The sequence below is a fragment of the Netta rufina genome (genome assembly GCF_964035555.1).
Source record: "Netta rufina genome assembly, chromosome: 9".
Lineage (NCBI taxonomy): Eukaryota > Metazoa > Chordata > Aves > Anseriformes > Anatidae > Netta > Netta rufina.
Window position 1 is genome coordinate 14575487 of NC_140132.1, and position 17724 is coordinate 14593210.

Sequence of the window (17724 nt, forward strand, 5' to 3'; positions counted from 1 at the left end):
ATGCCAGCAGCACTTGCTGAACTATCAGAGTTATGACTAGGAGTCATACTGTGGCAAAAACGTGTTAGATGTAATTTTTTCTTTCTCCCAGTGCCTTTGAGTGAGTTTTGTTTGAAGATGTCCCCTCAATCTAAAAAAACCCAGCAGCAGAATGAGGGGAGGAGGGATGAATGTTACCTGCTAACCCCACAGAGAGGGAGGAGCTCCATTCTTCAAACATCAGCAAAGTTATAAGAAAGGTGTGTACTTAGAGCACTTCCTCAGTGTGGAAGTTCAAGCCACACAACGCTGAAGACCTGTCCTGAGGGTGCTGTAGAAAGTCTCCAGAGGGTCATTTCATGGGGGAGAATCCTGCCAAGAGCCATTATGCACAGCTTAACCAGGGAGAGGAGAATGAGATGGTGAGTCGTATCTTTGTCTAGGTTTTTCTTAACGTGAAGCAGCAGATGGCACATGTTCAGCATTAAAATGCTACAGTCAGTAATTTAGTTATGGATGGTGGAGGTGTTTCCATTGCAGAAACATGCAGTTAGAAAGGGATTTTTTTTTTTTTTTAGCAGAAAGAAAATTAAGTTGTGTGAGTCCACTGGATTTAATTGGTTTTCATCTCCAACAGAGGATGGTTTGACAGAGTCTAGAAGAAGATGGCAGAATATTGATGTGGCATTGTAAAACTAGCTGGAGCTGGCCTTGTTGTAGCTTGAGGGATGGCCTAGAGTGGTGTTCTTAACAATTTGACAGCTGAATCTATAGAGTCAGCTGCAGTTGGATGAGGACTGGGACCCTTGGCTTTCTCAGGAACATAAAACCACATGTGTTATGTTTGCATAAATTATTAGCATAAGCAGCCTGCCGAATTGGCAACACTATTCTATTCTGAGAACTTGCATAAAGCTGCTTTTCTAAATACTACCATATTTCTTTCCAAAGTTTTTCAGGGAGGACTATGTTTACATGCATTCTGTAACATGTGGAAATAAGTCTCATATTTCCACAAAGTATCTGATGTACTGCATGTTGCAGCTTTAAAATAGTAAGCCCAGTGCACAACTGTAGTAAACTCAGTGCTTCTGAGCTGCTTTATTATTGCTGCTTGTTACAAATCAGCTATTTGTCACGTATGCATATGCCCATCAAACAGATTCTGCTGGAGATGTTAGACCCATGATGCAGCTGTACAGCAACAGTTGTCCTGCGTGTCTAGAAAATGCAGTGCTTCTCAAAATTCCTGTGCTGCAGAGCCACAATGTCTGTAGCTCTGCTATGAGAATATGTAGGATGTCTGGGTGTACAGCAGCCTCAGGAAACCTAGTGAAACACGGTCACATCCAAGCTGACATGACAGTTCACATCCAGAAATCCTGGACAAATCTTAAAAATGTAGTCACTGAGAATTCTGTTTTAGTGAAAAAGAGAGCATGTCAAGGAAAAGCACGTTTTTATAAAAATAGAGATTTTCAGTCAGCTCTCTGCCATCCAAAGAAGGGGAGATGTCATATTTTGCATAATGCTGACCTGGGTAATCTGTGATGTGCTGGAGAATGTGGTACAGAGTCATCCAGCAGCATGAAGGGAGCACTGCAGGAAGTGCAAGGCACTGGCTCTGAGGGTGGGGACTAATTAGCTCAGTGCAATACAGAACCCAACTGGCTCTGCAGCTGAGTTACTAAACCTGCTCACAGCACCCCACTCCTGGCTCTAGCCCTGGTGCTGATGCTCCCCAGCTTCTTTTGCTGGTTTTGTGCCTGTGCTCCACCCTGCCTCTGTCCTTCTAGGACTGTAAACGCCCTGTCATTCTCTTCCCACTACCAGCATTGTCACTAGCAATGCCAGAATCGAGCCTGAGCTAATTACGTTTTAAGTGGACCTGTCTGGTTCTGGGTAGAGCTACACCATCGTACACTGCATGTCCAGTTCCAGCTGTGCACTACTGGGACACCCAGGTTATGCTTGCATGGAGCCATCTATACCACATTACATTTCCAGTATTGTTCTTGTTTCTCACCAGAGTCACAATCAGTACATGTGCCATGAGTCCAGTGCTCTGGGATCTGCACCATGACTCTGATGTGTTCAACGTGCAGCTGATATGTGTGCACAGTGTGGAATCAGTCTGCACTTGTGAATTCAAGGCATCTGGCAGTTGCTCTCAGTGCCTGCAGTGAACAAGAACAGTGCTCATTTACCTGGGATTCCCAAATGTCCCAAATAAAAATCACAGAAAAAAGATTGAAAAAGCAGTTGACTCATAAGTGCAGTTAAAACCATAGCCAAATTTTGTTAGATCTGGTGGGTATGTTTCTGGCTTTGGTACATGTGTGTAAGAGAAAGAAAAAAGATTTGTGTGTGAGAGAGGAAGAGGTCTATGAGAGTGCCTGAGGGCTTGCAAGGGGACAAGGAAGAAACAAACGAAACACAAAGAACAGCTATTGTGTGTGTGTATTTGCGTGAAAGAAAAAGTGAGTGGGATGTGCTTACGGTAAGTTCTGAAGAAAGTGGAAAAAAAGACTGTTTGAGCAGAGGTAAGAAAAAGAGTACGGGGTAAAGGAGAATTTTGTGCAAACATTTATTTGTTAAAATTGTGTACTTTAAATTATTGGAAGCCACAGCAAGTGACACTGGCACATAATGTCTCAGTGACCCTGCAACATTCTTTTAAAATTCTAAGCCATGCAGAATATTTTTCCACATTACTTTTAGGTCATTTTAATCCACCTGAACCAAATTATTAACAAGCAGTTCGTGACTCTTCAGACAAGATCATATTGTTTCATGTAATAATGTAACAGCTGACGTTCAGGTGCCAGTTCTTCCAGAGTGAAATAGCTCATGCATTTTGAAAGCATGCAGGTTGTTAATTTGAACTCTGGGCAAGCAATGCTTTTCCCTGTTGATTTTGCTGGGGAATGTTGGGGAGCTCTAATGAGAAGAAATACTGAGAGTTATCTCCAGTGTTGTCCGTCTCTTTGTACAACTGAGATGCTAGATGGTCCTGTCTTTAAGAATAGTCAGTCTGACTTAGAAAATCTACCCTATATATCCTTTTACGTGTGTATGGGATTATTTTACACAGCTGAAGCACATCTAATTGAACAAGAGCTGCAGGGGCAAGTACCTCAGAAGCAGAGTTCACTCTCCTGTTACCCAGGAAAAACTTAGCAATATATGTTCAGAGCATGAGCAATGATATCTTTATATAACCATTTGCAGTACTGGAAAGAATTAGTAGTGTGCAAACACTGGACACAGCAGCTTGTGTCAGAGAGGGTTAAGAGATGTGGTAATAGGATTTATTCTAGGAATTGCCTTTTTTTTTTTTTTTTTTTTTTTTCCTTCAGAAGGATCTGCTTGAAGGTGTTTTTGAGAATAAGTAATTTTTGTTGGAATAGGAAAAGGGCAGAAAATCAAGGTTTTTATGCCTTCTGGCAATTTGATGGTCCTCTCTGTACAGCTGGGAACTAATCATCCTCTTTGAACAAGCCATAAAGTGCAAAGTGCAAGCCCTAGAGTGCAAAAGATTGTAATGAACTTCAACAGGCTGCTGCTTCAGGAAGGATTTGCTAGAAGCAGATCTTAATCTTATGTTCCCAGGCTGGTTATGTTTGAAGGAAAGGGACAGCCATAGTCAGTCAGCTGGTGAACCCCAGTTTGCTGCTGCATGTTGGCAGCTGCCTGCATCCTAATACCAAAATTATCAAGGGAATCTGGTACAGGAATTTTATACACTTTGAATTTGGAAAATTCACATCTTAAGATGGAATCTAAAAGGCACAACCATGTTTCTAATAGAACAACATTGAGTGTTGCTACTGGCTTCAGAAGGAACAGAAACAAACCTCTAATGAAACAGGTTCCAATTGCTAAGAATGAGATTCAGTTATTAAATTTGTTGTGAATCTTTGCCAGTCTTTCAAGTCTAATCCTATTATCTGTTGTTATAGCAACAGGTTATTCGTAATAGGATATCTGGTGATTGGTTTGCCAGAAGTATATTTCACAGCCACAGTATAAGCTCCTTTCTCTTTGGTAGCTACAGGCCACGTTAACACCAAGGAAAAAGGTACCTGAATTTGTTTCACTTCTTCATGTAATTTCTGCTGTGCAGATGACTCTGCAGTTACAGGAATTTTTTCTTTTAACTGTAAGTAACAGAGACTTGCTTTACACTAGAGTAATAAGCCCTTGAGTGTTGGCTTTGTATGATTGTAAACGCAGCTAAGAGCCTTTCATTGAATAATCATATTTTCTGCCAGCTGAGCAGGTCTGACAGCTTTTTCTGTCCAATAATCCATGGCTCCTCCCTAGACCCTCTACTCACGAATTGAAACCCTTCTGTATTTGTCACTTTTGGTTGTTAGGAGTCCCAAGAAACAGGGGTTGCTAAGAGGAAAGGAAACAGTTTTACAATACACTACAACTTACAGAAAATTATGCTACAGAGATTAGATGAGTCATGAACATAAGCCTCTTTTGTAGGCAGTGCTATCTCCTGTGAGATAGCAAGAAACCCTTCAGAGTATTCCAGATATCTAATCTTAGCTTTGTTTTCTACCATCTCTTTGTCTCGTGCCCTTATGAACCCAAGTTATTTGGCAGTATAACGTTATATATGGCAAATGCACACATCAAGCCCTAAAAACCTGTCCACATGGTAGAAAAGTTGTCACGGTACAAATCTATATGTTTCAGGCCTGTCTCCACAAGAAGCATGTCTGCATCAGCACAGCCTCCTTGTGCGTTGAAATACAAGCCAGCAAAAGTTATTCTCTTTTCCTTAACGACATAAAATCAACCTGACAGGCATGTTCCTACTGGTGACATCACCATCAGGATTTTTGCCAGCCCAGGAAGTATTGTTTCCCATAGCGGACATAGATTTGCTTGGAGATCTTTTGTACTATAGACCTAGCAAATCCTGAATAAGCTTGAAGGATTTCCAAACACTAATTACTGTAAGGCATTCACGTGGCTAGATAAACCTGCTGAGAAACTTGCATTATGTGTGTGCCTGTTTCCCACTTCATGCATATTGTGGTTACCTGTATTGCGGGTCTAATATTTACCTTGTTTTTGAGAGGAGATTTTTTTTTTTTTTTGAGAATTCCCCTGAAGAGGAATTCCACTTGTTGAGTTATATGACAAGTGAGAAGTATTTTCACTAATACTGTTTCTGTTTCAACAAGGAATTATTTACCTACTGAATGTTTTTATGAATCCATCATTCTTTGCTATAGTCCTTCCTGCTGAAGGCAGAGAGTCAGTAAAAAACACCTGAACCTAACAGAACATTTTATTCTAAAGCTGAGTATCAAAAAGTTCCTGCCTAGGGAACTTTGGGTAAGTCAGGTTTGGAGCTCAATCTGTTTCCCTGCTTAGTTTTACTTCTGAATGGTATGGCCCAGGTAACCTGCTCCAGACATTTCCAGACCTTGGGAAAGCCTTGCTTTGCTTTGGCTTTAGAATCCAGCTGCACATCCAGATATGAAACAGCAGTGTTTATTCTTTCCCAGAGCACTCCTTGTAGAGCTCCCAAACACCTACGTTCAGAAGCATTACGTTCATCAAGAAACAAACAAAACAACTTGAACTAACACCAGTTTTCATAGGGCAGAGCATGCACTGTGTCAAAACAGCTTGAGGGTGTCTGTCTCAGGCAAGTCCAATGTCAGAAGCAGCAAGAACCAGCAGAGTAGTGGGTGATGTAAGAGAATGTCTTTTTTTTTTCTTCCCAGCTGAGCTATTTCCCTTCTTTTCCTCTCTCTTAGCTCTCAAGATGAGAAATACTGATGCTGGCTTGATATTGGGAAGCATCTTGAGATCTAAGGGATCAAACTGTTTTTTGATGGGAAAACAAAGATCTGGAAACATAGGCAGGTGTAGGTAGAACTCAAATCCATATTTTGATACATAGGTGCCTGGTTTCCTAGGCAGAGAAAGAAAGAATCTGCCCTAGCTTTATGGTTTCTGTTTGCTCTCTGTTTCCTTGCTGTTCAATGAATGCTCTGTGGTGAACAGGGATGATCTGTTTTCAGAGTGTTTTTATTTCCGCCCTTTCGGATGTTTATTTGCATAAAGCAGAAGCTTCATTTCAAAAATATAAAAAATTAGACGGATGCATTTTGCTCCATGACTCACCCCAACCTTGCCATTATGTAAGAAGACACCATTATCCCTCCAAACACATTGCTTTGGTGGGTGGACCTCTTGGTTAAATTGACATGTCAGGCTTGGGGAATCATTCAGCATTTTGGAAGAGAAGAACACTGTCAACAGAAGATGATCCCAAATAAGTGCCAGTCACATGCTAAGTGCCCACCCTCTTCCTTTTTTAATTGTATTAACTACAGCCTTATTGACTTCTCAGACTTTGGGTGTAAGGCACAAAAGCTGGAAATTAAGGGAATGATTCATTCACAGAAGCAAGATGCACATGGCAGCAATCTCATTCTTCCCCACCCTGATATCCATGCCCATCCCAACTTGAAAAGATTATTCTAATTATTCCAGGTACAGCTATTTACTGGAGGATATCCGAAGGCACATTCTTTTAACAGTTCTTCCCTTAGGCATCTCTGTCTCCTTGGGAGTTTCTTTACCTTGCTGACAAGCTGTAGGATCTGGAGCCAAGTACCTGCATCTTGCTAGTAACCAATTGCTGTGAACAGCGAGTTTGTATTGTTGTATGTACTGTTCTGTATGCTGGTGCTGACACTAATTTGTAACCTTTTTGTTGAGAATACGAATAGACAGATGTGCATGGAGAGCCCTTTACTGGTCTATAGGAGCAATTAGTCAATTCTAGTAGCACGACTGCCACATCAGCTACCTTCTAACATCTTTGCATATCTGCTGTCCTCCATGAGCTTCCTTCTGTCTGCTATAAAGTTGCCTTATGGGCTGCTCAGACTATGGAAACCTTTGAAAAGGCTGAGTATGTGCATCTCAAGGTGATATAAACAGGTCCTGTGCAATGCAGGCAATTTGCAGGCATAGGTTCCATGTTTGTTTGTTTTTCCCACAGTTGCCAATTTATTCCCTTTAGAATCCATATGGAGACCACCTAGGAAGATGCAGTCAGTCTGTCTTTTGGGGAATGACATAGGGTAAGCAGTGAGTGGAACCATTGGGTAGGGCCTGCGTTTCTTGTAACAAGCAAAGACCCCATCACAGAACCAGGAATTATGTATTACTCATCCTTCCAATTACATTATCTTTTCTTCTTCCCTTATGAATGGATCTCGCAATACCTGTGGCCATGGATATCTGATATTGAGAAGCAGATTGCACAATTGCTGCAGATATACTAGGAAGAAGGAGACTGAGGAATCTTAACCCTTATGTGCAAATTCTTGTGGTCATCCGATGTAATTGCAGCTGTGCAACCATCTGCCTTAGGTCAGGGCTGCGTCTGCTCTGTAAAATCACTGCATACATTTTGTTTGACCTTTACCCAGGCCCTGTTAGTGCTACAGAGAGAGAATTTGGCCATGGTACCGTGACCTGGCAGCTCTTAAACTGTATTGCTGACAGTCATCCCTTTGAAGTTTTGGGCAGGTCACCTTGCTTCACTGTAGCAATTTCCCCAGCTTTAAAAATGGAATAATAATACCTACTCATACAGCTAGAGTAAGTAGATTCCTTTTGCCTTCCGAACATGTCAAGCATTGCACAAGTGTTCATTAGCTGTTCTTACTAACAGTTATTATTATTTTGGGATGTTAGGACAGTGGCAAATTGGAAAGGTCCAAAATCCCCACACTGGAGAGATATCATGGAAGCCTACAAGTGCTGTGTTAGCGCCAAGTTGTACAAAGTAGCTTCAGCTAGTCTCACCCAAGGGCCTTAAAAAAGCTGACCAAGCAAGTCTGGCTTCATGTCTCAGGGCCTAAAGGTTAGGGCCTTTATGTTTTCATATCATTCCAACTCATTCTTACTGTTTCATACACAGTTTCACAACTACATAAAACTGTATTAGAGGTTTGGTCAGTCTACAGCAGTACACATTTTGTGCAAGTGTATGAAAACTTCTGTGGAGTACGCAAAATTATTTTCTAATCATGGACCATAAAGAATGTAAGTTCTGTGACTTTTTTTTTCACAGTGCCATACTGAACAGTATCTATGGGAGAGCAATCGATGATGGGAAATTGTAGTATTCCAGGTATTTTGTTAAGACAAATAGCAATATTTTTTTCCTTGTCTTTGCTGTACAGGAGATTTTTGGCTACAAAACCCAAGGCTGCCGCAAGGCCTTGTGCATTGCTGGATACATCTTGTCCTGTGGGGCTCTGCTGCTCCTGTTCTACTGGAAGCCAGAATGGGATGTGTGGGCAAACTGCATCCCCTGCAGCTTGGAAGAAGCGGACATTGTATTGCTTAAAACAACAGTAGGTGCCTACTATAATCTTTAAATTAATTCCTAGTATGTAGTTAATTGGAAAGTGAGTTAATTGGAAAGAATCCAGGTAGCTGAAATCTCTCATGTTGTCTATGTCTTGCAGTAATATATTTGGCAGCACTGAGCTGCAGAACTCTCTGTAGTATTTTACAAATTCAGTGTAAGATGATAACTGGATTTTTGACTGTATTATTTGCTGTCAGCCCTTCCTCCTCCCTTCTACCACCCTTATCTTTTCTACCTTGTAAATCTTTTCTCCAGATTCTAAAGCATCTCTTTGCTTGACTGTGTCCAGGAGGTCTTTCTTCTACCCTCATTTGGTCATCCTAGTGAAGCTGTCCCTCTCTGCTAGAATTTAGACAATGGACCAAACCAAAGATTTGTGTAGCTCTGTCCCCAGCAGTGTCCCAGTGTCCAACAGTGCATGATGAGGGATCAGTATAAGGAAGAGGGCAAGCACAGACTGCTTGCTTTTCATGTCTGTATGCCTCTGGTTTCCATCAGTCCTTTCATGTGTCCAATAAGTCTGTAGTCCTGCAGATAATGCTTTCAGGTCTGTTATGTTTTGCTAGTTGTTCTTCTATCCATTGAAAACTGTGCTGAAGCTCTGCCACATACCCAAACCCTGATTTCATTTCATGGAAGCTACTGCAAAACTGAAAGAAGCAAACTGAAACTTGATTCTGAATCCCAGCTGAGCCCGAACACACCAGGAGCTTGGCAGTGTTAGTTTTCTTCAACAAGTTTGATTTTTTCTGCTTCAGAGACTCCTGAACAATGGCATGTGCAATTGCAAAATGGAACGTGCTACCATTGTATTTGAGCTACCTTCTTAAAGGAGCACAACAGTAAGCAGTTAGAATCTTGAGTTTTGAAAATCACAGATCTGCCTGTTGCATATTTTATATGGAAACAATCTGCAACCTAATAGGAAGCATATTAGGTTTAATCTCCCTTTTTAATCTTCAATTCAGTTTGCATTTTTAATTACCTACTCTCGTGTGCCATTTTAAATGGATTTGCCATGCCAAGCACTTTTCGCATAAATGAGTTTTAAAATGATCCTTCATGTAATTAAACACGAATTGAATCATATTGTACATTCTTTTTATCAGTAAGCTCTCCGAAAATATGCTCTGGGCATTTGGCAATTGCAGATTTCCTTCTTGGGTCCTTTGCATGAAAATGACAGTTTCCCCCCTCCCCCCCTTCCTTCTGGTTACATTAGTTCTTAAATGTGATGGCTACTGCTAATGAGAATAGAAGTAACCCTGTCAGCTTGATCCTTGGAGTTCTCTTTTGCCTCACATAAGACCTTCATTCATAATTTATCATCATCTCTGCAATGGCAATGTAAGAGCCTATTAACTCACTTTTGTTATTGAAGTTTGACTCACTTTAGTTTAAATAATGAGCACCTGTGTTATTCATTGCTTCCCATCTCAATCTGCATCCCAATGTCTACTAATTCTGAAATCTAAATTAAACATGAATATCAGAAAATAAATGTTATTCTACTCATAATATGTGTTTAAGAAAAGAAGTTCAGAAATAATTAAGATATATAAAAATTCTTAAAGGTCTTCTTTTGAACCCTTAAATTATTCAAAAGTACTCATAATTTTATATTTCTGCTGTCATTTCTAAGTAAAGTGTAATAACTCTGCTTTCAGAACCTGGCCAGCTGAGGTAATCAGCTTTTTCCATCTGCCAAAATTCTCACGTACTGAGTATGACATATAAGTCAGTCCCATAGCTGGCTTTAATGCATGTGGTTCAGTGTTTCCATCTGAGACTTAACATGATGGTACTTATTACAGTAGTTGTGCTAATCTCTAAGACTGCACTAACAATACTAGTTATCAGGCAGTTCCAATGTTGAATTTATTAAAAAAAAAAAAAAAAAGCAAGATTATGACCTCACTGTGGCAAAAGCTTGTTTAAGGTTACTCTAAGAGAGTCATGGCTTCTACCACATTTACTCCAATGAAGTGTTAACACATGAATGATGGTGAAAAGGTATTATACCGAACATCCATCTTGCAGTACAGAGCTATATACTTTTTGACCTTCCCTTTACGGTCTGATCACACAATCTCAGATTGTTCTATACTGTTTGCTTGTTTATTGATCATGACCCAGGTGTTCACATTCCACCCTTATCAGCCAAGCATTGGACCTGTGCTGAGTGAATTACTTTGCAGTACTCACATTTAGATAGGACTGTGGTTCTGCTCCCCTTCTGCTGATTTATCTATCAATCACACGTGCTGGGAGGTTGCTGTTGGCAAGTTCCTTGAAAAAGCTGAGCAGTGTTCTAGAAAGCCTACAGTAATCATTCACTTTAAACTGATGGTGACTTTGGTCTGTTTTTGAGGGGAATTGTGACACTTCTCTTTTATATTCATTTAGGATGAATTTCAGATTTATTCACGTAAGAGTGTGACATGGATCTCTGTGTCTGCAGTTATCAAAAGTAAATTGGATTATCCAGGCATTGCTGAAGAAGACTCAATCTTCAACGAAGCCTTAATGAAGCCAAGTTTACAAGTAAGTCAATTACTGCCTGCAGCATCTGGGAGATGACAGCAAATCTCAGCCAGGCTTTATGGAGTAAAAGTGAGCTGTGAAACATATCCAGCTAAGAGACTTACAGCTTGATAACATAGTGAGCTGTGAAAAGACAAGCTTGGAGAACTGTATTCACCTTTGTAAAAATCCTCTCTTACTACAAAGGGGAGAGTCTCTTACTACATTATAAATAGGAGACACTCAAAACACTGGAGTTGGCCATGAAGAACCAGTTTCATATCAAACACTCACTCTTGGCATGGAAATCATAGAACTTAGGGGTGCCTGTGTGTCTGAAAGGAAACTGAGGAACTCAACATCACAGCTCCAACAGCAACATGAAAGCAGGGATGAATGCAGCTGAGGGGAAATAGAACAGAAAAGTGCCTAGGCAAAACTCTATCATTGTCTCCAGAAATGTTTTATCAAGAAGGCTCTGAAGCATGTTTTTCTTTCTTGCCTTTGTATGCATCAATTTGTGCTTTAAAGTATGTTTGTTGGAGTCATCTCTTAAGCTGCCAACCATTCCTGCAAAAAAAATATCCTGGTCTCTGCCAGTTCCATAGCTTAGAGATCCCAGTGAGGCACTGGGGAGAAGGCAGATGATTAATTGATCCAAGCAAATCAGAAGGTCCCTCATGAGTTGAGTAAATGCAATTATCCCTATTTTAGAACAAGTACCAGACAGTGCAGTTATATGTCTTGCTTAGCATCAAATGTTAAATTGGTGTAAGCAATGGGAATGCAATGGTACGTTTGCTAATATCTGCCTCTTGATTATAGACACTAAATCACTCCACTGGATAACCCATAAAAGAGCTATATATTGTTAGCATTTATTTTTGTATCTACAGCAATTTTCAGGAGATATTTTCATTATAAACCCAACTTCAGCTAAGCAAAGCTCTTGCTGGTTTTGCTGTTTTGTGTGACTGTATCTTAATGTACATACGAAAGTTTAGTGCCAGCTAGTTTAATCAACTGGCACAGTATGAAAGTGAAGACTGATTTGTAACATTCTTCAGAGGATTGAATTAGTAACAAAAAAGCCCAATATAGCCCTTAAATAATAGGCCCTTTGAGCAACAGTAGTATCAGTCAAAACATCTAGGTAGAAAAGAACGGATTTCAAGAAGCAAAGAGCAGTTTAATCCTTCACTAGCAATTCAAAAGCTCCTACTTATATGTTAGTTATAAAACCTTTTTGCCTTTTAAGCTGCCTAATACCACCAAGTATTGTGTAGGGCCTGAGAGCTATCCAAGGAGCTACTTCTGCAGCACATTGAGTCCCTCATTTCCCAGTCCAGTTTTTAGCATTGCAAATATTGCAGCTCCTTTGCTCCTAAGTACAGACCTCTTGTTAGGTTAATGACTGTGGTTATAGCTCCATTTTGAATCAGGGTATAAGCTGAGTGTAGATTTCATTGGTCTATAATAGTGCTTATTGCACTGGGTAGGCAGAGTCCCCTAGAGCTGCTTTCTTTATTACTTGTGTGTATAGGTGTATAGCATTGCCTTCTTCCAGCTGATGTGAAACACCTTTATCTCTAACAGGCTTCATTATTATTACACAGGACAGGACAGACTCATTTTGCAAGTCATAAATGACAGCATGCATTCCTCACAGATAACTGCTCTGCAAGTGCTTAGCATTAGCAGTGATTCAGGAGCTATCCTGGAATGGCCTTTCTTGTCTCTTGGCATATCTGTGAGCAGGCCTGGGAATATTTGTGCTTGTTGAGTTTCAACTATTGTTGTCCTTGCTTTATTTTGCAGGTGAAAAGTATCCAAGTGCAAAAAATCCGCTATGTTTGGAATATCTATGCAAAACAGTTCCAGAAAGTTGGGTGAGTTCCATGCACTGGTTACATGAGTCTCTGAGAAAGTCAAGCTTCTTCGGAATAACACCCTAAGGAAAACATTCCATTTATATTTTAGAGCCCTAGAAGACCACCACACTTGTTCAGCTATACATGCCAAATTTGGTTCTGGTCTCACCTGCAATGAACAGAATATCAGGTACATATTTTAAAGCACTCTGAATGCATATGGATTTCAAAAAGATTTAAATTTACTGCTGCTAGTGCACTTTTCTTGAGCTTTATGTATATACATTAATAAGCACATAATTTTAGATGAACTGGCCATAAGTGCAAAAATTGAATGAAAAGTGCTAGAGAATGTTGTGTGTTCCTTGTCAAAGTTTTTAAAATACTGTTCTCCATCAAGAAATATCTATGTCTTGTAATTAACTCTGAGCAGTTCTTTTTTGCAACAGGAGAAAGCCTCCATGAGACAGTGCAGATTAGTTGTGTGTGTGCTTTTTCAGTGGGGCTCCATGTAATTATATTGAATGTATAAATTATTTAATTCTGGTCATTGAATTTATTCTAACAAACTACTGTATCATTATAAAATGTACTGATTGGGTACCCCTGAAACTGCTAAATACAGAAATGATATTTTGTTGATTAAATACTGAAAATACAGCTCCTGACGTTAGCTCACGTTGAAGCTTTCATTCAAGTCATGCTATGATTAACTTTATGCAGAATTTTTTGTTTTCAGATCATTTCTTTTTAGGTGCAGGATTCTTTATTTTGTGGTGCTTCAAAGGTGTTTTTGCATGTTAGAAACATTTGCCTAATGGCTGTGTTATACCTCTTGTCTTTTTGAGTAGATTTCATGGATGCGGTAATCTTTTTTGACATAAACACTGTAAGGAGTATTAATTTTTTTTATCTTTTTTCTTGGAAAAATATCCTCACAGACTTTACATTAGGATTGATACAAGCTCTTTGGACTATTGAAAGCTGCAGCTTCTTGAGCAAGCTATATCGTCACTGTTTTATCTGTAAGTCATGTATCTTTATCCCATGCAGGAGAGCGATATGTGGGCCAAACAGTATTGATGTTCCAGTGATCCCTATTTGGAAACTACTCATCAAAGAGGTTCAACATTTCTGTTGCTTTTATTCTTAAGGCTACTTGGGGAGACAGAGTATGCATATAGAATAAGATGGATCCTATGTCTGAATTAGCTTCCTAGCAGTCACCCATCAAGCACACTATTTTTTCATATCCTGTTTATAAAATCACCATTAATTCATTTCTTCTCCATTATTCCAAATGCTCCATCCCCATGCCTGTGTCCTAGGAGCTCATTCTGTTGGCCTTGCAAGGGTCAGTGAATGTTTACAAGCTGTGCTGAAAATCAAACCTTCCAGGCAAAGGCTGTCTCTTAATCAGCAGAGATGAAGTGAACAGCACTTGCTGGCACATGCCTACAGCTGCAGAGAGATCCAATGAGCTCATGACTCTGGGCATAGCATTGCGTAAAGCACCAATATTCCTTTCTAGACTGCAGCTATTTATACGTGTGCCCTAAGCAAGGTGGAGGTGGTGCTCATGGTATGTGAGCTCCATGCTTGCTTCACAACCTGATCTCCTCTCACCTCTGTTACATTTCTTGTAAAGAGCAGAGCAAAGCAAGGACTAGGTTGAGCCATTCATTTCTCAAATAGCATCCTTATTAGTCCAGATTATTTGGCCCTTTCTTTCAGTGGAGATGGGCCAGAGTGATTAGACGGAAGCCACTGCTAACAAAATCAGAAAGAGGGTGGGGAGACTCAATACTTACCTCAATAGCTTTTATTCTAGCCCACCTCCAGCAGAATGCTTTCTGGGTATACTGGAGTCATTTAAATGTGGCTAACTCTTGAGTAATGCTCCCTCTCCAAACAGGTCTTGAATCCATTTTACGTGTTCCAGCTGTTCAGTGTGTGTCTGTGGTTTGCGGAAGATTACATGGAATATGCCACTGCCATCATAATCATGTCTCTCCTCTCAATTTCTTTGACTGTATACGAACTTAGACAGGTAGGTGAGACATCTCACCTTTCTCCACAAGGAAGTCTTATTTCTAATGTCTGGGAAAGCCCAATATGTTACAACATGCATATGTACTGTGCCCTGAGAGTTACTCAGAGGTTTAGTCTCGTGACATTATGTAGTAGCAGGTGCAGTGGCCTCGCCTCCTAGTCATAATAATCTTTGTGTGGTACTTTACCCACATCCTGCCTTCCCCATTCCAGTGCTTTGCTTTGTAACCTTTTGTTACACCTTTTCCATAATTAGGGTGGGGAGTTTCTTTCTCTGTATGATTGTACAGTTCTTGGCAGGGACAGACCCCAGTTTATGAGGGCTCTCATAACCACAAATAACAGAAGGGAATAATTGCTAATGGATGAATTGCATCATGTAAGATGTAACACTTTTTTTTATGTTCTCCTTTAATTTATAGCAATCAGTTAAACTGCACAGACTGGTTGAGTCTCATAACAACATCATGGTCACTGTCTGCAGAAATAAGGAAGGTAACTCCTGCACACTTCTTTCTTCAATGTGTTTCATTTCTGTAGCAATGTATATCAAAACCGAGAATATGTAGTATCAAATTCCTTCCAGAGCAGTTTCCTCTATTGTCTCTCAACCTTTTTAACTAGCTTCTGCAGATTGGTTTAGTTTGACCTAGAAGTATGTTGTGGCACATCAATCATATTCATAATTGCGTGAGCACAGCCTTAGCAAAAAATTATCAGGAAAACGATGCCATTTTTCTTAAAGCTGTGCTGACAAAGCCAACCACATAACCACTTAGTGGTTATGAGTCCACCTAATTGCTGTATACAAAGTCTGTTCATTGTCATGGTATTTGGAGAACAATCCAGAAGGAGGGAGTCAAAGTAAAAATGTCAAAGTAAGAAATGTAGATCCAAGCTTCTTTAGTTAGGTCAGGACATTGGAATAGCAGCTATGATTTGGGGTATGGGGAGATAAAAATAAGTTCTGCAGTTTGAACTGGTGCCTAGACTTTTCTTAATATGGAATGTTGTATTCTCAGGTCATTCTTGCAGTACATTGTTTATCAGCCATTATAAAGAAGTAATAATATGTTCAACTGGTAGCTCCTTGTACTTTTCTTTGTAACACAGAGAAACATGCAAAGCACAAAGTTTCCTTTACATGTCATCCGCAGGTTTCCAAGAGCTGGAATCGCACCATCTTGTTCCTGGAGACCTTCTGGTTCTGAAAGAGGGCAAAGCCCTTTTGCCTTGTGATGCCATCCTGATCAGTGGGCAGTGCATAGTAAATGAAAGCATGCTGACAGGTACAGCTTGTCCCTCCCAGGCTTACCATTAAAACATCATCATGGCCCTGTGGTTTCAGGCAGTGGTACAGGACATACAGCATTAGCATTATCATGTATCATCCTTATTATGAGATAGTCCATAGCTATCCTAGAAGGACATTCTTTGGAATGTCTGCTATGAAAAAGACTATACAATAGTTATTCCCAGCAACAATAGATTCCCATCTTCTCTAACTAGACAAGATGGACTTTGGGAAGAGCTGCTCATCCTTTTCTTCCCTTCTGGGGTACAATATTTAGGAAGCAATACTTAAACTAGAAAGAAAGGAAGGGCAGACAGTGAAGGAGAATGAACAGGACAAGAAAAGAAACAGTAGATATGGAAAAAAAGCTGTTCCCACACAGGCACCCAGTCCATTCAGACTGTAGGGATTTCTCTGAATGTTTCATCCTGACTGCTGAAATGTCTCCAACCAGCTGGAGTATCTGTCTCAATCTGCATACACTTAACTCACATTCATATGATAGCAGTGGAGACTATACCAGGTGGGAGAGTTCACGGGAAAAAAAGATTTTTGGTGCAGGAGTTGTTCATAGTCCTGTTTCTTGTCTTTAAATTTGGTCCCAGTCTGAATCAAACCAAAATCAACAGTTCTGAAATTTCAATATAAATGAGAAATTCCAGAACCCTCTTTTGTTTAGAAAGCCCAAGATACCAGATATTCAATAAAAGTATTACTGCTTCTTTCCCTGAGTGCATCTGCTCTGACATAAATAGGATATTTGTCAGCTGTCAAGCAGAGAGCTAAAGGCTCTAATTTTTCTTAGAAATGGGAAATAGCTAATGTCACGTTAAATTGGCATGAGGGAATAATGTAGTGGCTTGTACCTGGAGGTCAAACTAGGTGAACAACTTGTGGCCATCAACTGGAGTCATGCAACACCAGTTAAGGTCTCTGTTCAAGTTTCTGTATCTACAGCCAGGGCTCCAAGTCCTTGGGCTGTTTTAATTTCTCGGACTTAAAAGAAGTTATTGTACTGATGCAAAGGAGAGATTTTCTCTGGCAGGATCTGTTCTTTGCTTGCTAGGCTGCAAATTCCTATTCACTCTGAAGATGTGTCGATATAAAACTAACATTTCTCTAAACTGGTTTCTCTAGTAAATATGTTTGCTGTCTATCTAGATACTTTACTGACTTCAAAGTCAGCAGGCTAATTTTAAGGTGTACTGCATTTTTCCTTATCTGAGATAATCTTCCCTAGGAGAAAGTATTCCTGTAACAAAGACCCGCTTACCCCAAGCTGATAACTTGAAGCCCTGGAGAATGCACTGTGCAGAGGACTACAAAAAACATGTCCTCTTCTGTGGAACAGAGGTCATACAGACCAAGGGAGATGACAGAGGAGTAGCGAAAGCTGTGGTGCTGCGGACTGGTCAGTCAACACTTCAGTTTGCTTTTCTTTTAATGCTTTTTCTTAACACAACAGTCTGACTTGAAGTTCTCTGGCGCACCTTAAGTTAAAGGAGTTAACCCAAATTCACAACAGTCAGGTGGGGAACTGATACCCTAGGCTGGACTAAGCTATTATGCATTGTTTCAGT

General features: G+C 40.1%; 1 protein-coding gene across 1 annotated transcript in view; it reads left to right on the forward strand.

Moving 5' to 3' along the window:
• Positions 1-338: 338 nt before the first annotated feature.
• LOC311212683 (putative cation-transporting ATPase 13A4) overlaps positions 339-17724 on the forward strand; it is a gene marked incomplete at its 5' end in the record, with an annotated part of 39449 nt that continues 22063 nt past the window's right edge. The window contains 10 exons of the mRNA XM_084292219.1: positions 339-401; positions 8214-8387; positions 10811-10948; positions 12746-12816; positions 12908-12988; positions 13852-13921; positions 14714-14848; positions 15273-15345; positions 16008-16139; positions 17385-17555. Of these exons, the coding sequence (XP_084148345.1) occupies positions 339-401; positions 8214-8387; positions 10811-10948; positions 12746-12816; positions 12908-12988; positions 13852-13921; positions 14714-14848; positions 15273-15345; positions 16008-16139; positions 17385-17555 (1108 nt within the window). The remainder of the gene's footprint in view (positions 402-8213; positions 8388-10810; positions 10949-12745; positions 12817-12907; positions 12989-13851; positions 13922-14713; positions 14849-15272; positions 15346-16007; positions 16140-17384; positions 17556-17724) is intronic.